The 22,403-nt window shown below is 48.6% G+C and overlaps 1 protein-coding gene across 1 annotated transcript in view; it reads right to left on the bottom strand.

Moving 5' to 3' along the window:
- Positions 1–1,345: 1,345 nt before the first annotated feature.
- Positions 1,346–22,403, bottom strand: part of LOC149325899 (ionotropic receptor coreceptor Ir8a-like) — a 57,945-nt gene continuing 36,887 nt past the window's right edge. Inside the window, exons 6-8 of the mRNA XM_089564407.1 lie at positions 9,939–10,159; positions 2,695–2,978; positions 1,346–1,637 (exon numbers count right to left, since the gene is read on the bottom strand). Of these exons, the coding sequence (XP_089420533.1) occupies positions 1,346–1,637; positions 2,695–2,978; positions 9,939–10,159 (797 nt within the window). The remainder of the gene's footprint in view (positions 1,638–2,694; positions 2,979–9,938; positions 10,160–22,403) is intronic.

Raw genomic sequence — 22,403 nt, 5'->3', positions numbered from 1 at the left:
CGCAGCCATACGGCCACAAAGGAAAGCTTTCCTTATGGCTGCGCTTGGATGGACGTCAGTGAGTAATTACTCCCTTATTACAAATCTACTCCACCTTGGGGGATTCCTCTAAATATTTGGTAAGGTAATATTAAATTACAGGGAAATTGTGTGAGCTTATGGCTGGGGTCCTTATTCCAGGCCTGCACTGGCTTGAGCTGCCAAGCGGAGCTGCTGTATGAGGGTCCGTGGTCCTCCGGTTTATCGCTGGTGAGCAGCGCCTCCCACCGCTCAAAACACGTGTTTTCCGTGTGTGTAGTGTTTGGTATCGCCCCACATCTCCCCATTTCATGGAGATGTGGGGCCTGGACACCAGGCCACAAGTGGCTAGAGGGAAACCAGAGGGCACATGCTCTAGCTCGAGCCATCATCAACCAAACGGGGCCACAAACCGTGGCCGCTTTTACCCCTCTACCTTCGAGGTATAACGAACACCTCGAGTTTGAGTGCCTCCAAAGGAGACACTTCCCCCACCTCATAAAAAATTACACCCTTAACAGCAGATACAGAATAACATATTTCTAAATCTCCACAGTCTATATCTCAAACAACCAACGTTATACTCCGACAAGTGTCCCTGGCGTCAGGCAACAATGCAGCATTAAAGCGTCGTTGCAGTTTGATTGAGTAGCTACGCCTAGTTCAGTCGATTGACTTCCAGCGCCATGCTTCGAGGTACAAGACGCTGACACAGTGAATTGCTTGAGAAGAACCACATTTATTGCGTTTCGCTTCCTTTGATACTCCTGTGGTCTGTCCAATGGCCAGACAACAATAGCGTAACCAGCTATATAGCGATACTGGCAGTCCACAAAGTTAGGTGGTCGGATCAGATTCAGAAGTTGGCGGGGATAAGGTCACCGCAGCTGCCCAAGGGCAGGGTTAATTGAAAATATATGGAAGAGGCCTTTTTTCTGCAGTGGGCGTTGTCCGGCAGATGTTGCTGATGTTTAACGTTTCATTAAAATGGAACAGCAGCGTCCTACAAAGACTCGGGCGTAGATAGGAAACAGGAGGCGCGCTCGTTTCGGCAAAGCTTTACTCAGCAAAAATGTTTTCCGTATTGCATGTGTATCCTGAAATTAGAGATTGCTGTAGTAGCGTTGACACCGAACCAAACCTATAACAAACATCTCGCCCCGCGCAAGACAGCCGCTGTGCAGCTATTAGAATGCCCCTCTTCTTGATTCGAAGCATATCTACAAGCTTTCTTGAAGTTTCACCACGACATTGCAGTTCGATATTTAAGGAAGAGGAAACTGTAGAGAACAAACTAAACAATTAGAAAGTGGGCCTCAGCGCTTCGTTAAGGTCCAGACGTAATGTCAATCCGTCGCAGCTGAGCTGACGATAAGGGGATCTTGTGCAAGGAGGCAATGCCGCCTTTGCCTATAGCGACCAGAATTTCCCCCAAAAACGCGATGCTGGCCAGAATGTTGCCGGCGAGAAACAGGAGGAAAATGGACCGATGGTGGTCGAAGTCCAGAGTGTCCGCTTCACCAAAGTCAACCTTTGGGCAACGCGAGAATTCTCCTTCCAGCGACTGCAGCTCACCGTACCACCTGGGAAGGAGGCCTGTCGCTGTCAGCCAAATCACCCTGCGGGGAAACCCGGAAAGCTCGGTGATTTTGCAAAAGAAAAAAAATGTATCATCAAGCACTGGAGAATGTTTCAGTGCTGTAAGCTGCCTCACAAATGGTTTCTAGAGCAGGAATCAACACCAAAATCAGGGTTCAGCCTGTTTGTATGGACGACTATCTCTAGCCAGCGGCGCTAGCTATAGGGTCAGTATGGGAGTGCGACTTTTCTCCTTATATGTCACGCTAGCACGCATATTTCAACGCGCACAAAATACAGCCGGCAGTAAGGAGGCGTACTCAATGGCATGACATTTTGGCAAGCATGGGCATGCTCTTCGTAAAGGCTCTTCATAAATTTAGTAGATACGAGCTGCAATCTAGAGATGGCAAAAATTTTTTCTGAGCGTCACGCGCCTTATTCACAGCCGTCCTTGTTGGTTCCTCTCTTTAAAGGGGCGCTCGTAGTCGACCACTCCGTGGGCGTCTGGTCCTACGTTTGTCACAGGGAGTCAGGACAACTCTCATTTGTACATATAAACAGCGCCAAACGACAGGACGAGAAGAGGAGTAGACAAACACGGCGCTCAATTGTGGTTTATGGCATAATGTGAGATGCGTGCTGCTTAAATGAACTAGAAGGCCGTTTGAGAGCTGTCATCGTCACAGTAATGATAAAATGAATGGAAAATGAATACGTAGAAATATTATCCCAGTACTCCTCAGTGCCCTTGCGCTGTCAACAAGTATTATCTGCACACGATTCTCGCTCTTGTCCGAAAACAGTTGGCCCCTTTTTGCAGACTACATGTCCATGCTGTTTTATGTCGCGTAACGCTGGCTTCATACTTATTATTCCTGAAGTAAAACCCGATATCGTGGCTCTAAGGTGTTAATAAATGATAGAGCATGTAAGCAAGTGCAAAATATCAATATCAAATTAAGCGCTGACAAGAACTATGTTGCGGCTACAGACACTTAAGCAGCCCTCGCGCACAACGTAGGCTAGCAATTGGAGAAAAAAACAATTCCCTTCAGACGCACATTCAACCCAAACCGGTGATTTTGTGGCGCTTACCTTTTTTCCCATGCTTTCATAACGGACGTCAGCCTGCGGCGGTTGTAGTAGACTACCTGCATGTGAGAGAGAAATAGCTCCCGGCCGAAATAGAATTCATTATCCGGGTAGCGGTGACAAGCCTTGGTGACCTGGTATATGGCAGAGATCATGTCGCTGATAATCACGGCCTTCCCTTCTGCAACCTCCCCAAGCACCTGCGGCGAATACAGCTGGCGGTAGCTCACGAACGATGAAGGTTTCAGCCTGCGGTGAACTTCTCTGTCTTGCTGCCGTGGCGACCACTGCGCACAGTTCAAAATGTCGGTTTGTAGCTTGCGCCAACAGAATTTGCCTAACATTGAAGTCTTGAGCGTTCAATCTTGGTAAACGTGATAATTCTAGCCAGGATAAATTTCATGTTCGTTCTGTTTCTCTCAGCAGAAGAAGCCACGATTAACGTCATAGCTCTGTTATAAAGAGCTAGTGTCAAAATTGGTTAAGGAAGGTAAATATTTTATGTGAAAATGGCTCTCATTTTTCGACATATTTTTTCCACTTTCCTACTAAGAGGGCACTCGTTACGTGCTTTACATTTCATTGTTACCAGAGTTTTAACGTAACAGCTTATTTCGCTTGAGCTAAACTCTAAAATAGAGGATAAACTGGCGGCTTTGTAAAGAAAAGCAAAGTGTGCTGCTGGGTAAGTTTGTTAAAGAACATTCTGAAAAACACTGCGCTGGCAGACAACGGACGAGAACACGGACACACAAGCTGCGCTAACATATTTTCTTCTGAATAAGTCGATTCGCGCCTTTCTTACAGATTGAAAACCGCAGTAGTGCAAGGCAGCGACAAAATATCGGCTAGTATTTAACACCGAAAGAGCCAGCAGATAAGCCATATTTACATTACCGTGCAACGCAACGCGCAAACTATCATCACCAGTGTGACTACTCCCACTGCAGGGAAAATGCCTCTCCAGTGTCTCTCCAATTAAACCTGTCCTTTGTGCAGTTGCGGCCACCGTAGCAGTGCAAGCTTCTTAATCTCATCTGCCCACCTAACTTTCTGCCACCCCCTGCTACATTCGCCCTTTCTTGGAATGCACTCCGTTACCCTTAAGGACCGAAGGGTTGAAATGCGGGCCAGTTGGTACATTGTAAAACGATAAAAAACAGTCACATAAAACAAGGGACAAGAGAAGGAGTGTTCACGCCACAACGACTGGACCCTTAAAGATCATCGGTTATCTTGCCTTCGCATTACATGCCCTGCCAAAGCCCATTTCTTCCTCTTTATTTCGATTAGGATGTCATTCACTCGCGTTTGTTCCCTCACTCATTCCGCGCGCTTCCGATCTTTTAGCGTTAACCCTATCATTTTTGTTTCCATGGCTCGCTGCGTTGTCCATAACTTAAGCTGAATTCTCTTCGTTAGCCTCCACGTTTCTGTCCTATAGGTGAGTACCGGTACGATACACATGTTGTAGACTTTTCACTTGAGGGATATTAGCAAACTGCCATTCATGATCTGAGAGAACCAGCCTAATGTGCTCCACCTCATTCTTATTCTTCTAGTTATTTTCCTCTCATGATCCGGATCTGCGATCACACTACCTGCCCTAAGTAGACATATTCTCTTACTACTTCTAGCACCTCGCTACCAATTGCGAACTGCTGTTCCATTGCAAGGCTATTGAACATTACTTTGGTTTTCTGCATGTTAATTCTTAGCCCCACCGTTCTGCTCTGCCTATCTAACTGGTTGATCATGCTTTGCAGTTCTTGTCCTAAGTGGCTTAGCAAGGCAATGTCATCAGCGAATCGCAAATTACTCAGGTATTCTCCATTAACTCTTATCTCCAACTGTTCCCATTTTAGGCCCCGGAATACCTCCTGTAAACAGGCGGTGAGTATCATTGGCGAGATTGTTTCTCCCTGCCTGACACTTTTCCTTATTGGAATTTTGTTTTTGGCTTTACGGAGGAGTATGGTAGCTATGCAATGGTTTTAGATATCTTCCCATATTTTCACATAGCACTCTTCTACACCCTGATTCCGCAATGCCTGCATGACAGCTTAATTTTCCACTGACTGAAATGCTTTCTCATAATCAATGAAGGCTATATATAGGGGTTTGTTATGTTCTGCGCATTTCTCTATCACCGGATTGAAAGCGTGAATATGGCCTATATTCGAGTATCCTTTACAAAAGCCTGCCTGATCATTTGGTTGATTGAAGTCTAGGGTTGTCCTGCCTCTCATAGCGCGAACCTTAGTATATACCTTGTAGGCCACCGACAGTAAGCTAATAGGGCTGTAATTCTTCAAGTACTTGGCGTCTGCTTTCTTCTGAATTAAGGAAATAGGCTGAAAGATGAGGGGATTAAAACCACTAAAATGGATTAAGTCAAAAACCCGGATAAATCTGATGAGAATGTAATAAGAAGCGAATGTGGCCACGTGCGGGACATTAACCAGACAATAGGACCTAAAGAGGAGCAATGAAGACATACAACATGATGGCGAAAAAACCTGTGATGAAATAACAGAGATGTGTTGAAATTAAGAGATGTAAATAATGAAAAGTACGTGTGAAAAAAAAACCATCACAGGCTGAAATGAAAAGGATGCATATAGTCATATCGAGGCGGAAAAGAATGAACACTCTTTTTCTAACAAAGCAATTGACGGTGGGCTGACTCATGCATATTTAACTTGTTAATTAGAGCGACTTCTATGATTTCTCGGGTGGCTTGGTTTTCGCTTTTTGCCAGAATTTGTGCCCTTGAAGCTCGGAGAAAGGCGTCGGAACACACTTAAGTATCGGCAGTGGATGCCCAAATTACCGGACTTTTTATCACCAGCATTAGCTGTATTCTCTAGTAACGTTTTGTTTATACATAGGCCAGTTTGGCCTATATACTGCGTCTTGCAAGGTAAAGGGATGGAATAAACGACGCGCGATGAGCACGCTACGAACGGATCCCGATGCTTAGTTGTGCATTATGGAATTTTTTTCCCAGATATATTGGTCCTCCTGCAGTCTAGAAGAGGGGAACGAGTATAGAAAATAACGTCAATTCCTGCCAATTTTCCAATTCCTTTAAGATCATGTGACACTTGGTAAACTTAAGGTAATACAGTTATCTTTTAATTGTGAACCCGCCCTTCCCTTTAAGTATGGTTCTTTTCTTGCCTAGTTCTTAACATTTTCTGAGCCACTAAGAACACATTGGCGAATAAAAACAAAACAAACAAATCAGAAATGTAGAAAAAATTACCGCTCTGCCGTCTAAGCTGCTGACGTAGCTATACTAGGAGAACGCTTTCTGTGGCTATGCAGTGGGTCAACCACACTTAGAGGGAACACGGCTCCGCGTGGCCACATATTACCTGCGGAGTGCCACTGCATCTAACTCGTTCATGAATCAATGCAGAGTGGCGAACGAGAAGAAGGACCTCGACGTGGTGCTTCGTGTCAACGGCCGATTTGCACGGGTTTGCAAGGTTTCGTCGCAATGGTGCGTCGCGTGTGCGCAGCTACGCGGAGCCGTGTTCCCTCTAAGTGTGATTAGCCCTGTATGAGCGCGCACCGCCAGCTTAAACGCCTATATCGGTCCCTCGTCAGCGCGTGATAGGAGTGCACTAGCGAAAGCCTCGCGCCTCGCCCTCGTACCTTCTACTGCATAGCCACAGGGAGCTGTACCCGAGTATAGTTGTTTTCGTGTGAGCGTAACAGAATATTTGCTCGCGCACTTGTCTTGCTCACGATGGATCAACCGGATTAACAACAATCTCCCGCGTGCGCTGGTCCTTATGCATGTACAGTTTAGTTGTTCGGCTGAAGCCAGATGCGCAGTTTTCGCAAAAGAGCCAATACATCACCAGATTGCTTTCGGTAGGTGGTTTCAAGGAGCTCTCGTGTTCGTAGGATGGCCATTCAGGCATCTCTTGTTTGGCTGCTACAGCATGTTCCAAGGGGTAGCTCACTTCTGCGCACCACATTTTTGGGGCGCTAGTAATAAGAGAATTCTTGTTTTTTTTTCACATAATGCAGGTAGCGACCTTTCACGGATGACACACTTGCAGAGACATTGCAGTTGGCTTGGAGCACAGAACACTACTCCCACACCGGCCCTAGCTACTATTCTTTTCAAGTTGAGAGACAGAACCTCTCTCACACGTGCCTCACAATTTGAAAATAATACAGAGCTAGTGTACGAGTAGTATTCTCTGCTCCAAGCAAATAGCAACGTGTGTGCAAGAGCGTCAACCGTGAAGCGACAACTGCACCTCTGCTTTAAGCCGAACAGCCATACTGTACGATGTGGGGACGCCCTCGTCCCCTGTGGTTCGCTTTCCCGCAATGCACCCCCAACTGTGGTTAGCTCCCCCGCAACGCACTCTTCTTAGTTGTGTTACTTTAACTAACAGGGGAGGGCGCTCGCGTCGCAGTGGCATCAGCGCCACGGATGGCGCGTTTGGTGCTCGCGCGCGGGGGAGAGATGGTTCTTTTTTGCTTGGGATCGGGAAAGCGCCCGGTCGTGTCGAGCGCGGCTCCGCTCTTCTCGACGGGCGCCTTCTGGTCGGAACATGCTCCCGCTACCCTGTCCCGTCCGGCCTCGGAGTTTTCCCTTGCCCTAGTGTGGGCGAACATTCGCTCCTAACCGTACTGGTGATTCGGACGTCTTCGATTCCTCAGTCTATTTTGTTTTTAGCTGACGTTATTGTTGTTTCGCAATAAATGCCCTGTTTGTGTTAGCCAGTGTGTCGTTCCTTTGTTCCCGCAGAGCAAAGCCCGCCGTGGTCGGCGTGCATTCGGTAGCGCTCGCGGCCACGGGGTGGGGTTCGTGCGGTTTTGAACTGTGGCAGCCGCGGTTAAGCGGAGAGAACGTGTTTATCTCCCTAATTAAACCCCACAACATATACAAGGAGCATCGCACGTGTGAGATTGTTGTTGATGCTTTTGGTCCATCGCGAGCAAGACAAGGGCATCAGCAAACCTTCTGTGCCACTCACAGGTAAAGAATAGGCTCCCTCAGCAGCTTAGACGGCAGAGTAATGTTTTTTCAACATTTCTGAAAATTTTTTGGGTTTTTATTCACCAATGTTTTTACCCTTCGCACTCAATCTTTGATGCAGAGCCACATGTTTGCCAGCACGCAAACAATCGCAAAAATTTGTTTGTTGTGTTCATTTTTCACCTGTTTATTGTGTGCGAGCAGTCGTGAGTCAGCGCCGTGTCTCTTTAGTCCTTTAATCCTGTCGCAGTCATGCTGTGCCGTTTCGTGCCGAACATGTACCGACTAGCTCAAGAAAGTAACCGCTTACATTGTGAAGCCATTTCGCAGACTGCGTTCTAGAGCAGGAGTTTGGTCAGTGGTATGAAGGAGCTATGAAAAATTGGAAGTGAACTCACAGCTGATGTTTCCAATACTCACAAAAGAGAACATATATTTCTTCGCCTTGCATTTCCTTCTCCAAAACAATGTCACGTACTGAAGATGAGGCTTCTCATAGAAGCCTCATGGTTCCTATATTGGGCATTTCCTGTTCACTGAGAACACAATTTCGAAATATAGTTGGAGCCGTTGCTTTACAAATGCAAGTGTGGAAGTATTAGTGCAGTGAAAGCTTTTTCCCATCTCGCATATAAGCTGTATATTTTGTTTTCTAGCTTCAGCTGGGTGAACAGCATATGAAGACAGTTTAGCAGTGTCAGAGTATATTAGAATGAAACCACATTTATGGATTGGGATTGTGCTGGCACTTTTTTCTCTCTTTCCAACTGACTCACTGAGCCTTTTACACTATGGCATATTGGTTATTTTGTTATTCCAATATAGAGCAGTATTTGTTGACTTGTGGGTGAAAGAAAACAACACAGCAGTAAGGTATAATATTACATGTAAAAGCGCTTTATCTTCCATTTCAAGGGTTCTATTTTAGCTATAAACTGCTTCACTTAACTCATCAGTAGCCACATGGGCTCTACCGGCATGAATGACTGTGAGACCACTGGTGTTCCTTGGAAGATCCTCGCTTGTTGTCACTAGGTGCTAGATTCGAATCAATAGGTGCGTTAGTAAGGGCTGTAGGTTGATGTGTTTTATGCCGGTTGTGTTAACGGACACCGCCTTACAATTATCCTCCAGTTAGAATTTCTTCTAACTGCATTGCTGAGGCTGAACTATCTGCAGTCAAACGTAGAAGTTCATCGCCGCGTTTTTCCCGCTCCTCGAGTCAATTTTTCCAGGCCGGCTATCCTCCTTTCCACCCTCACCACCGACATGCGCAAGTATTTCGCAGGACCAGAGCTTGCTCACACGCCGGAGCGACGGCACCCTACTGGCCGCGGCCATGCTAGGTGCGTGACGTCTTGAAGAATCTGGCCAGTAGCGAACCCTTAACGGGCATACGCAGGAGCGTGAGAAAATGAAGGGCGCCATCGTAAAAACGTCACTGGAAAGCATTCGTCAATTTTGCTCGCGCGACACTGGGTTCTCGGCTGCCTGTAGAAGCTTATTATTTAGCTCAGATACTCATGACGATAGAATGTAGTGACTTAGCGATGTTATGTACTCTCCTCCGAAGGCGATTCACAGCCCCTTTAAGTGAACATCTCGGCTACCCTTTTAAACGCTTAACATGCTTCAGTTCCATGAAATGTTTTTAATTGTTATGCACGGGTATTTTGCATTATGTTTTGTGCCCCACACCTTAAATAGCCTGGAAAGACCGACAATATGGCTAAATGAAATCACTGGAGCCTGGAGTTGAAAGCTTGCGTTACGGTGCCTTTTATCACTACCTATCAGTATCGCTCCATCGGTCTCTTGCTTCTAAAAGGTAATAAGAACAAGAACAGGTACAAGATGTTCGCTAGAATTAAAGAATGAACAAAACTTTGAAACGTCAAATTGAATATTAAATCATTCAATCGGAAAACAAAGAAAAAGAAATCAATAATAAGAGAAGAGAAATAAATTAAGTACTTATGTATGCAGGTCATACGCACAAGTAACCCCCTTCGTCTTTACAAGTGTACGTAATTCAAGTGATCTGCACTTTCTTGCAGGCGCTCTTTCACGGACAGGTTTAGTTTAACCCATATTTAAAAAAAAATGCTCTTCTACAAGATTCGGAGGAACCTCGCATTTACACTACAATATTGAACCTGGGTACCCTACCCTCCACTGCAGTTTCTTTCGGAGAGTTCTAACTGCATCGGGCAGAGAAAGGTCCGATGTACCGACTCACCGCCATGAGCTGGGGGTAGCTGGTGCCTCGCATGAGATACACGTCCACGTCGTCGCGTGCCGCCAAATGTTCCAGCGAATCGATGCGATGGCCGCTATACTGGCGCACGGTGAGGGCCGCCTTCATCTTGCCGGTAAAGAAGTTGGTAAGAACAAGCATGGCCAAGCACCACACGGCGATGATGATGCGCGAAGACGATCCACGAGGTCTCGCTGAGTTACCTGCGTGGTACGAAGTGTGCGCCATTATAGTCATCGCTTCTCTTCCAGAGGTAACCAGCTCCCGTTTTCACTACGAAATAGGCGAGAGGAATTGGCGTCTAGTTGCCGCCGCAAGTATTGCGAGTAAACTGAAGAGTTTTAATAAAATAAAGAATGGTGACCGTATTTTATTAGTCTTTTTTCAGCACTTTAATTTCCTCACTCAACCGCAAAAAAATTATGTGTCATGACACTCCTGTATGTCATGTAAAACTGATGGGAAAATGGCAAATTCCTTCGTCCATGATGGCTATGATGAGGTGATCACAAGTAAGTGCAAATCAAAACCTTCTTACAGTGAGCCTGATCTGCCCTGCTACCTTGCGTGAGTCGCGGCAGCGTTCTCCAGGCCGATTTTTCAAGTTGATCATGTAATCTTACTTTCCACTCTCCGCAACTATGATTTCCTTTTCTTGGTTTGCACCAACCCTGGTGCTGCCCTCTTGACGTTTGGCCTTGACCTCTGATGTTTGCGTTTTGACCTTTCAAGTTGTCGGTATAGGGCATGACGAAGCCACGTGGTAATCGCGCGGTGTAACGTGATTCAATTTACAGGTGTGACGTCAGGGTATAGGGTATATAAACTGGAGCTGTGCGCTCTGCTTTCGCTACGTGAAAACTCGGTCCAGCAGAGCTGAACCACTTGTATTTTTTTTTGTTCCGCTCAGCGCCTGGGGGTGAAACGTGCAAGAAGAAGGCAGCTCCTTACGTCCTTGAAACTAATCACATTGTCTGCTAGCGTTCGAACTTTCGTGTCTGTGCTCTTTAGGAAGGCGCGAGACTTGCATGTACAATGGATAGCGCTAAAACACACACGTGCTATACTTTAGACTAAGACACTTCGCTTAGAAGAGGCGGCAGTAGGGGGCATGAAGGCTGGCTCGTAGTTTTAGAAATAACTGAAATGGGGACCGTCTACAGTCTCTAGGTGACCTTGCCCTCAGGGGTTTCAATATGCAGCAGCAGCAGCGGCCTTACGCAGCAGGAGCAGCACCAGCCGTCGAAGACGATGACGCCGAAGTGCTTCCGAACTGAGCCCACTTCTCGTGCCGGCGTCCCGCGCCTTTCCGCTGTACGCCATCTTACATTCTAGCACACCTGCCAGTAAAATCAACCATTTTCTTTATCGTGCCGGCCTTATACTTTTTAGGCGTGACAAACTGGTGACTTGCACGTCCGCTGGAACACCCGCTCCCACCATGGCCGACGACAACGACCTCCGCCATGCCCGTTGACGGATCCTCCAGCGGAGTCTCTGCGCTGTCCCTTCGCCTTCCCCAGTTCTCAGCAGCCGATCCTCAGCTCTGGCTCGCTCAGGTCAACAGCTAGTTCACTATTGGGCGCATCACCAGCCAGGCGCAGAAGTTTCATTACGTCGCTGCGTCGCTATCAACTGAGATTACCGCCGAAGTCCGCGACCTCCTCATAACTCCATCCGCCTCGGCCGCATTTGACACTTTGGCTGCTGAGCTCACCAAGCGAACAGCCGTCTCAGAACATCGCCGCCTGCAGCAGCTCGTCTTCTCCGAAGAAATGGGTTAGCGCAAACCTACACACTTCGTGCGGCAGCTCCAGCAGCTTCTGGGCGTGAGTGAGCCTTCCTGCGTGAGTTTTTCCTTCAGCGCTTGCCGTCGTCGGTCCGCATGGTGCTCGCGCCCGCCCAAGGGTTGTCTTTGGTGAAGCTTGCTGAGCTGGTGAACTCCGTCATGGACGTCTCCTACTCCGCAATTTCTCTCGGCGCAGTCTCGCAGCCTCCCACCCCGTTAACATCTCTTCCCTCCCTCGTGGACCTTCATCTAGCCCATGGGCGTCGCCTCTACACATGGTATCAAAGAAATCCCCAGGGGACTGGCGGCCCTGTGGCAATTACCGCATCCTCAACAACGCTACTGTTCTGGACCGTTATCCCCTACCTCACATCGTGGATTTCACTGCTGCGCTGCATAGCGCCACAATATTCTCTAAAATCGATCTTGTCAAGGCCCACCACCAAATCTCTGTAGAACCATCCGATGTACCCAAAACTTAAATCATTACACCATTTGGCCTCATTGAATATCTCTGCATGCCATTTTGCCTCCGTAACTCTTGCCAGACGTTTCAACGCTTCGCTGACACAGTTACACAGGGTCTACCTTTCTGCATGGCCCACATCGGTGACCTCCTCGTATTCAGCAGCGACACAGGGCAGCACTTGCGACACCTCCGGCAGCTTTTTCAACGGCTCTCTGATTACGGCCTGATCATCTACAGAGCAAAATGTGAATACGGCAGGTCGGAGCTTCTCTTCCTTCGTCACCGTCTCAACCGCTCCAGCATCCGGCCTCTCCCATCAAAAGTCCAGGCGATTCAAGACTTTCCGCAGCCTGCCTCAATCCGCAAGCTCCCTGAATTTCTCGGCCTTATCAATTTTTATCGCCGTTTCATCCCCCACTGTGGTGCACTCCTCAAACCATTGACAGACATTCTTCAAGGCAAGAAAATGAACTCCGAACAACTGACATGGTCTTCAGCTGCTCTGGATTCCTTCCAGGCCGCCAGAGCGAAACTCTCTGACTTCACCCTGCTTGGCCATCCGCACCCTGATGCACCCCTACGCCTCATGACCAACGCCTTCGACTCCGGCGTTGGAGCCGGGCTACACCAGCTCGTAGTTGGTGATTAGAGCCCTCTATTTGTTTTCACCCGCATGTTTTCCGTCGCTGATAGCCGCTTCAGTATTTTCGGCCGTGAACGTCTTGCCACGTGCATGTCCGTGCGGCATTTGAAGCACCTGTTAGAAGGTCGGCAGTTCCACATCGTCACTGACCACAAGCCACTCGTTTTTGCCATCAAATCGGGGCACGGTAGATTCACGCCTCCTGAAATTCGTCATCTTTCGTATGTGGCTGAATTGACGACCGACATCAGACAAATGCGCAACATCAGACAATGCCCCGACGGACGCTCTGTCGCGTGTTACTGCATCCCTCGCCTCTGCTGCTCCATCACCGAACATCGACCTCGTAAATGCGCAGGAACATGACTAGGAAGTTATAGACTTTCGCAAAGACTCTGGCTCACTTATTCTCCGTGAAGTTCTTCTCCCTTCGTGCCCCGTCCCCATCATCTGCGACACTTCGGCCGGCATTCCGCGCCCTTTGGTCCCCTCTTCCTTTCGTCGTCTTGTCTTCGACGCCCTCCATGGCCTGTCTCATCCCGGAATTCGCGCCACGCAGCATCTTCTCACAAAACGTTACGTCTGGCCCGGCATCAAGGACGTGTGCGCATGGGCCCATGCCTGCCTGGTTTGCCAGCAGTCTAAAACTCAGCAACACACGACCTCTACATTCGGTTCGTTCCCTCCGCCGTCAGCCCGTTTTGACAATGTCTACATCGGTATCTTGGGTCCCTGGCCACCTTCCGCTGCGCATTCATATCTTCTTACTTGCATCGATCGGTCTACTCGCTGGCCCGAAGCGTTCCCTCTACCTGACGCCACCAGTGACACCATCGCCAGAACATTCGTCGCCGGCTGAGTCTCCTGGTACGGGGCTCCCTCGACCATCACCACTGACTCTGGCGCTGTTGTGTTTGGGATTACCCCCCCCCCCCTCCTGCCTGGGTGGATTAAGGCAGCTCGCGCTCCCCTCCTGCCTAAGTGGATTAAGGCAGCGGACCCTGACCGGCGAAGGCCGAATATGCGGCGGGGGCTGGCAAAGACGGCAGCAGCGGCAGAAACAGCGGCGACGTGGTAGGGACGTGGCGGCGTCAGGTGGCCAAGTCGACCCTCGAGTCGACGGACAGAGTGGTGATGTGCGAATTGAAAGACGGCTCTGTCCTCGACGTCTCGTGTTTTGGACTTCCGGCGAGGAAGCGTGAAACATGTGCACGAGGAAGGTCATTCACCTGCTGGTAGACTGCTCTACCCTTACCCATCGACCAAGCTGCGAGAAAGCGGGACAGCCAGCACCGCCCCTGCCGTGGGTGGTATCAACAGTAATCACGACTGTCCGTCTGATTGGACGTCATTCTTCGAAGTATATTCCCTAGTCAGGGATCTGGGGAATACGATGACTATTTAAAGGGGTGTTGTTTTGAGACTCCAGTGCACTCCTGTTGGCGAAGAAGCTCCCTTACACAGAGAGTCATTCTCAGTTACCCTTTTTGTAAATAATGTAAATATTCCTGTATAAAGTTCTCCTTCCTTGATTTCTCTTCGTAACCCCGTCTTTCGCCTTCCTCGTCCCTTCTCCGGCCCGACCACGCTACCCCGATCCTAATAGCGCCCAGTTTGAATCTTCCCTTTTTAATAACCTTATGACTTTACTTCGAACTTCCCGAATTAGAACTACTGCTTACCATCCCATCGCCAACGGCATGATCGAGCGTTTCCATCGTTCGCTAAAGACATCCCTCAGAACCCATCTCGACACTACCAACTGTTTTGCTCAGCCTCCGTGCTACACTGAAACAAAATCTTCGTTGCACTCCGGTAGAACTTGGCTTCGAATCCAGCGATTCATCCACAAGTCCCGACCCTACCGATTACGTGACTCAGCCCCGCCACTTTTGCCGTCATGTCCGAGCGCCAGTCTCGGCCATCTTCCCTACGTTCCCTCCGAACTAACGATTTGCACACGCGTATTTGTTCGCCGAGTCTGTCCGCAAGCCGCTTCAGCGCCCCTACGAAGACCCATTTCGTGTACTTGAACGAACACCGAAGTTCTTCATCGTGGACATTTATGGGCGCACTGACACAGTTTAAATCCACCTCCTGAAGCCAGCCTTCACAGAAGACTGCCCTCCTCCGCCATCTTTACATGCCAGTCCTCAGCAGGGGAAAGTATCGTTCCGGCTTCCAGCTTCAGCGGGCTACTTCGCTAGAGGGGCAGGGGGGGGGGGGCTACTGTAGCAGCAGCAGCGGCCTTACGCAGCAGGAGAAACACCAGCCGTCGAAGGCGATGACGTCGAAGTGCCTCCCAATTGAGCTCCCTTCTAGTGCCGGCGTCACGAGCCTTTCGGCTGCACGCCATCTTACATTCTAGCCCTCTGGCCAGCAAAATCAATCATTTCCTTCACCGTGCCGGCCTCATACTTTTTGGGTGCGACAAATGCCTTCGTTGGATATCATTTTGCTAGCGCTTAGTAAACACACGAGTGTTCTTTGTCTCGTGTGTTCCCTAAGCGCTAGAATTATGATTTGAAATGCTTTCCAACTAACCCATGTTTCCGCCTTGATAAATAACTTCGCTTTCATTCCTGGGGGTCTGTACTGAAACAACAAGCATGGCAGCGTGCCAGCGCTTAGTTCTACGGTAGGAAGTCAAACAAATTTACTCCATGTGAATTGCCCCGCGACTTACCGGGCGCGCCTGTTTTCAAGACAGGCTACAGAGCGGTCTTAATATCTTGACTCATATCATTGTGTGCACAGCGATCCTCGGCGCTCCTGCTTAGCGAAAACACCGATAGGTGTCGCCAGGGCAGCCAGCCATGCAATCACGTGTAGGATCCACCACTGGGGGCATTTGTTTTTCAGTTCCGGACTGTCCGGGACTACTTGCGGACTCGAGTCCGGTATTTGTTTTTCTCGGGCAGCCCGAAAGCTCCGCCTTCCTGCCTGCATCGCCATAGCAACGCGTTCGTTTTTCGCCTACGGCTATCCGTGGGCTACATGGGGCTGCTGGATAGTCAGCAGACGACAGCTGCGCGCCGCGCTGCCAGCCATATTGAGTTAGACTACGTGTGCATTTAGCGTACTTTTCGTGTTCCTGGAGGGCGATATCATGTGGTAAACCTTCACATGAGCTCCGTAGCTGCTCTCTGAGCAATTGTAAGACTTTTTGTTCCTGCATCTTCGTTTATTTTCTTGAAATCCACCGCACACGGACGCGCGTTGAAAGCTGAGAACGCATATTGTTTGCTCGTGTCGTCAAGAGGTTCTTGTTCACTTATTTTGCGACATGTTGTCTGTACGCTTACCTGAAAGCATCACAGGTGAACCACTCGCATACTGGAGGAGCTACAGCGCTTGTTGTCAACATTTTTGCGAAGGCTTTCGTCTATCTGCCTATCCGCAACGAGTTGCGCTACTTTGTGCGAACTTCGCCGCAAGCAGCATCGGAGAGCATACCTCCGAAGCTGAGTTCTGTAATGCACCTACGCTAAGCTGGCTGTGCGGTCTTCAAATCGATTCAGTATCACGATCGAGCGCACGGCGTTACTTCGGCGTCGTGGTGGCCGTGGTTTGCGTCGTCTGCTAGCAGATGACAGCGTTCTTGTACGGTGACCGAGAGGGAGCCCGGCTCTGGCGGCGAGTTCACAATCAGCCTATGGCATGGAGGAAAGAAGGCCATGGCCTATGACAAGTAGGTCATGTGACCATGTCGCTGTTTCTTGTCCGAGCGGAAGCCGAGATCTGTCAGCAAGTAGTCCAGGACTGGAAAAGCAAATAGGCCCACTGTTGCTCCCGACAGCAAATGCGTTCCCAAAAAGCAGCACAGGAGCAACCAGCAAAGCAAGTGCGAAAAAGAAAGAGTAACTCCGGTATCAAACACATCCCCGATGCGCAAATTGTCATAGACAGAAACCAATTTTGGGTAAAAGGGCACCGAGGCTCGCTTTGCCTACATGGACATTTTGGACGATTTGCCTATTCCTAAAGAAAGCGTCCGTGTTTACGCATTCCATACCCTGCACCATGAAAGACGCGCGACTGTGCCGATACTACTATCGGCATTTTATCGGCCGGTATAGGTATGGGTATCGGCCGATACTACTATCTGTATTTTCTTATTTGAAAAACGCGTTCAGCACTTATCAACCGAGTATTTTAAGCACTACTTCAATTAATTTTAATGATCTTATCTCCGCAAATGCTGGTTCTTTGAAATACTTTTTATCATTGTGCTTTTAGAGATGTTACTGTTCCACTTCCACCTTAGTGTTGAAATATTGAAGGTTGGAGCTCGTCTCTACTCCTTACTTATTTTTTCTCGTGGGCGTTGTAAAACTGCATTACAGAAACCATCCCCGGGCCATCTGAAAGCTGTTGAGTTGATGATGGTGAGAGGAATAAGCTCGGCTAATAACGTTGCATTACAATTCATTGCAGCCACACCTTTCTGTCCGTCGAACATGATAACCAGAGTTTAAAAATCAAAGTTTCATAAATCACAGCCGTACTTTGACACGGATGTCTTGCACCTTTGAAGCAAAAGAGAATACCGATCATATGCAGCCATGTACGGAAAGAATACAAGAACGACATGCCACGTATTAGGAGCCCAGGACAGCCGCCCTACCGGTGTTCTCCGGGCAGTCCAGTAATTTATGGTAATTGCTATCTGCTACCGGGTGAATAAATGCGCAAATGAAGGGACAAGAAAAAAGAACTGTAATTGCAGCGCCAGAACCTACGTTCAAAATTGGCTGAGGTGCTACCTTTCGAAGCGATAGAGCGTGTTGGGATGTGGGTCCACAGTAGTTGTTGGGACGCGGGACCGCATTGCTTGTTGGGCCGCGGGTCCGAAGTGATTGTTATGAGGCGGGTCCGCAGTCGCCGACCGGCAGGAGCAATAACGAGAAGACGGAGAGTTTAAAGGAAAAACAGCAAGAATGTATAAGCACATATTTATATCGTGAAGCAGCGAAATACACGCTACTTGCCAAGCGATATCAAAATGGGGAACGTCGCCAGCAAAGGAGGCGGCAGCTCTTAAATACAGTCGTGAGCATAGATTCCCACCCTTTTCGTCCAATCAGAAAGGACTGTGTTTTTGGACGCTATCTTTGGAAGTGTCCCAGTAGCTGACTGGCTCAAACTTGTAACACGTTCCACGAAGATAACGCGCAGGCTCGGAGAGACGCAGGCCACAGATGGGGAAGAAAGGCTGGTTTACTTCCAGACTGGCGTACCCACTCTTTGTCAGGCTACATCGCTTAATTACAAGAGGTTAGTTACAGGGGGTATTCCGGGGCCTGAAATGGGAACAGTTGCGGATAAGAGTTAATGGACAATACCCAAGTAATTTGCGACTCGTTGATGACATTGCCTTGCTAATTCACTCAGGACATGAACTGCAAAGCATGATTAATTAGTTAAAGAGGCAGAGCAGAAGAGTGGGGTTGAAAATGAACCTGCAGAAAACCAAAGGAATGTTCGACAGTCTAGCAAGGGAACAGCAGTTCGCAATTGGTAGCGAGGTGCTGAAGTAGTAAGATAATATGTCTACTTGGGCAGGTAGTGACCGCTGATCCGGATCATGAGAGGGAAATAACTAGAAGAATAAGAATGGAGTGGGGCGCATTTCGCAGGTTCTCTCAGATCATGAATGGCAGTTTGCCAATATCCCTCAGGAGAAAAGTCTACAACAGCTGTATCGTACCGGTACTCCCCTATGGGGCAGAAACGTGGAGGCTAAAAAAGAGGGTTCAGCTTAAGTTAAGGACAACGCAGCGAGCTTTGGAAAAAAAATTATAGGTGTAACGTTAAGAGATCGGAAGCGGGCGGAGTGGGAGAGGGAACAAACGCGCGTTAACGATATCGTAGTCGAAATCAGGAGGAAAAAAGGGCTTGGGCAGGGCATGTATTGCGAAGGCAAGATAACTGGTGGTCCTTAAGGGTAACGGAGTGGATTCCAAGAGAAGGCAAACGTAGCAGGGGGCTAGAGAAAGTTAGGTGGGCGGATGAGATTAAGAAGTTTGCGAGGATACGGTGGCCGCAACTGGCAAAGGAAAGGGTTAATTGGAGAGACATGGGAGAGGCCTTTGCCCTGCAGTGGGAGTAGTCAGGCTGATGATGATGATAATGCACCGAGGCACGTGTTGCAAGTAAGTTCAGAACAGCTCGCCCGCGCCTGGAAAATCGTGCACGAAGCCCCTTCTCGCAGTGCCGAAGTCTGGGCTTGAAAGTCTTTGTCCGCCTGCCGTCAATGGCTCGCGAACTGCTTTCTTCAGGCCTGGAAGGGTGGTGGTCTGGAGCGGACACTGCAACAGCCAGCAAATGCCCTTCCCTCTCCCCAGAGATATTCCAGGCTTCTATCTTACCAACAAGTTTGCTGACCGGCGACAGGTTCAATCGCGACTGCCCCGTCGCATCACAGACCATTTTCTTCGCGAGTAGAAAAATAAAAGAAACAGAAGATTACAAAACAACTAAACAATAACATACCGTCCAAATCCCTTCTCTTTTTCCTCCTCTTTTTTTTTTTATAAGCACCGGCTTAAGCAATCTGCGTTGGCATTTGCCTTTCCTTTTTGTAATGAACCTCGAAGCTGAGTTGTTGCAGAGCGAAGCTCCAGAGTAGGGGGCGACCATTTTTGTCCGACATGCGCTCTAGCCAGGTTACAAGACACTGGTCCGTTTGTACGATGAACTTCGTACCAGAAAGGTAGCAGGCAAGTTTTTTTACCTTCCACACCAGCACGCGCATTCCTTTTCAGAAGCGCTGTATGCTTCTTCCTGGCTGTGAGCTTCCTACTTACATAAAGGATTGGGTGTTCGTTCCCTCGATCATCTGTCTGGCAAAGCATAGCACCCATTCCGCTGTTGCTCGCGTCACACTGGGTTATGAACTGCTTTGTATACTCCGGGGACTTTAACACGGGATTCTTCATTAGGGCTTCCTTTAGAGTGAGAAAGGGCTTTTATTTCGCGGGGCTCGAGGCGACGCGCTCTGGTTTGGTTTTGCGCAAAGCGTCCGTGAGGGCGCTAGCGATGCGCGAGTACCGCAGTATGTAATGCGGCTAGTACCCTACAAAACCGAGAAAGGCTCTGACAACTTTGTTTTGGGCGGGCGGTCCATTGAAATGGCGAACAGCTTTTCCTCGGAGGGCTTACTAATCCCGTTTCCGACAACATGGCCCAGGTAGCTGACTTGCGGTCGACCAAGTTGACACTTCTCGGGTTTTACCGTGCGACCGGCGCTTTGTAGTTTAGAGAGCACATTTCTCAAGTGAACCAAGTCCTCGTCCCAATCAGAAAAGACGGCCACGTAATCTAGATACGGCACAGCATAGGCCTCCATACCCCGCAACACCTTGCTCATTAGACTCGAAAAACTGAACAAAGCGTTCTTAAGGCCGAAACGGAGCACCGTCTGAGAGAACGTTCCGAATGGCGTGACGAAGGTTGCGTACCTCTGAGCACTCTCTGAAAATGGAACTTTCCAATATACTCGTACGAGGACCAAACTTGATATAAATTTTGCGGCCCTAATCTGTTCAAACCCTTCTTCAATGTTGGGAATAGGAAAGATTTGGTCTTTTCTGAGTGCATTAAGCTTTCTGTAGTCGATGCATGGTCACGGATCTTTTCCCGGGGCCTCAACAATAATCATGGGCGAGCTATAGACACTTTCTGCCTCTTATCAACTCTAGCTCCAGCACCTTGCAAACCTCGCTCTCAAGAATGGTCCGCTGTTTAGGCGACATCAGGTACGGTTTTGAACTAACGTGGGATGCATCGTCGTTTAACTTAATATCCTGCGTCACAAGGTTGGTCCACCCTGGTCGTTTTGAAAATATATCTTTGAATTCTCTGATGACATCTCGGGTGCCATGAAGCTGATGCGTAACAAGTATACGCAGATTTACGGTCAGCTTCTCAATCTCCTCGACTGAGCGAGTGATGCTCTATAGTTCAGGAATGTCCTGTGTAACCTCCTCTGGCAGGTTCACAGTCGTATTCACGATTGCCTCGCGTTGTAAATCTTGTAAATCTTGCCTCGCGTTGTAAATCGCGTTGTAAATCGTTGTAGATCTTGTAAATCTTTCGTTTGCCTGCCATTCTGACTGCGTTATAAGCAGGGCATAGTTTTTCCAAAATAAGTGCTGGACCTTCCCATTGGATTTCTAGCTTGCATGCCTTCGAAGGGCTGAGGAACATAACCTTGTCGCCCGGACTGAATGTGCGCTATCTTGCATTTCGGCCATAATATGCTTTCGCACTGGCTCTGCTAGCCTCCATTTCTTTTTCCGCTAGCTTCCGAGCATTTTCCATACTCTCTTCAAGGGTCACAACGTACTCAACCACGGTTCAGTCCTCGCCTCGTCCTTCCCATATTTCTCGGAGAATGATCATAGGTGACCTGATGTTTCTGCCGTAATGAAGCTCGACCGGAGCGAACCCTGCCGATTCATGCGGCACTGTCCGAAGTGCAAACAGTGTAGCGGGGATGCAGGTGGCCAAATATTATTTTGAGAGCAAAGGACCCAAAGGACTCATATTATAGGGGAGTGGCTCCGGTCGACAATATTGGATTGAGGGAGGTACACCAAGCTATGAATTACCTTGATGCCGCACCGCTCCAAGAATGTGGTTGTCAATGCGCTGGTAAAGAAGGAACCCTGATCGTTCTGCACCTCTGATGGGAAGCCTACACGTGCGAACACAGACAGTAAACCATAGACTACAGCCGTGGAGGTTAGCTCTTTAAGCGGCACTGCCTCAGGGAACTTAGTAGCTGACTCATTTCCCTGATTAGTTAGCGGTAAAGGCCCGACAATGTCAATCACAAGGAGTTTGAATGGCTCCGTTATCACAGGAACTAGCTGCTAGTTAAGCTCGAACGTGCTCTTGAAGGGCGATGGCGATTCGTCGCGCTTACTTGACGACGTCTCGAGCTTCAGGTTTCAGCTCCATGAGGTACGCAACGTCTTTGATTTCTCCCAGCCCCAGGAATACATCTCCAAATCTTTCTACTATTTCCTTAGTTTCCGAGGCGTCCACGATGTATATGCGGCCAATCAACAATAAGCGTTCAGCCAGTTTGCCTTTCAATGGAACAGGAACTGCTTGTTTTACGATAAAGAACAGCACCTTGGTAGACTGCGCTGTATTAGCGACCTGGAGCGCAATCTTCTTCGTCGCCTTTTTCTCTATGCCCGAAAAATGACCGTAGCCTAGAGCAGCAGCCTTGTGCTGGCTTCGTAGTTATATTTCGGATTGTGGCTTCGGGCATTACGAAACAGCAGGCTCTGGTATCAGTTTTGCAGCGTATCGCTGAAACTGCGATGTCTAAAGGCGCTCACCAGTGTAGCAAACGGTAGATTGGGCGAGTTGGCGTTCCATGGTCACCAGTGGTCATGGCCATCAATTGCATTGGCTTGTAGAGTTTGAAGGAAACAATCCGCGTCCTCTGCCATTTCGACCTGTTTCCTAGGCGGCACTTTCACACATACAAGTGATTTGGAACACTGGCACTGCATTGGCCTTCTCACA

The sequence above is a fragment of the Amblyomma mixtum genome, chromosome 10 (assembly GCF_055824585.1).
Source record: "Amblyomma mixtum isolate Tamu chromosome 10, ASM5582458v1, whole genome shotgun sequence".
Classification (NCBI taxonomy): domain Eukaryota; kingdom Metazoa; phylum Arthropoda; class Arachnida; order Ixodida; family Ixodidae; genus Amblyomma; species Amblyomma mixtum.
This window is presented reverse-complemented; position numbering and strand designations above follow the sequence as displayed.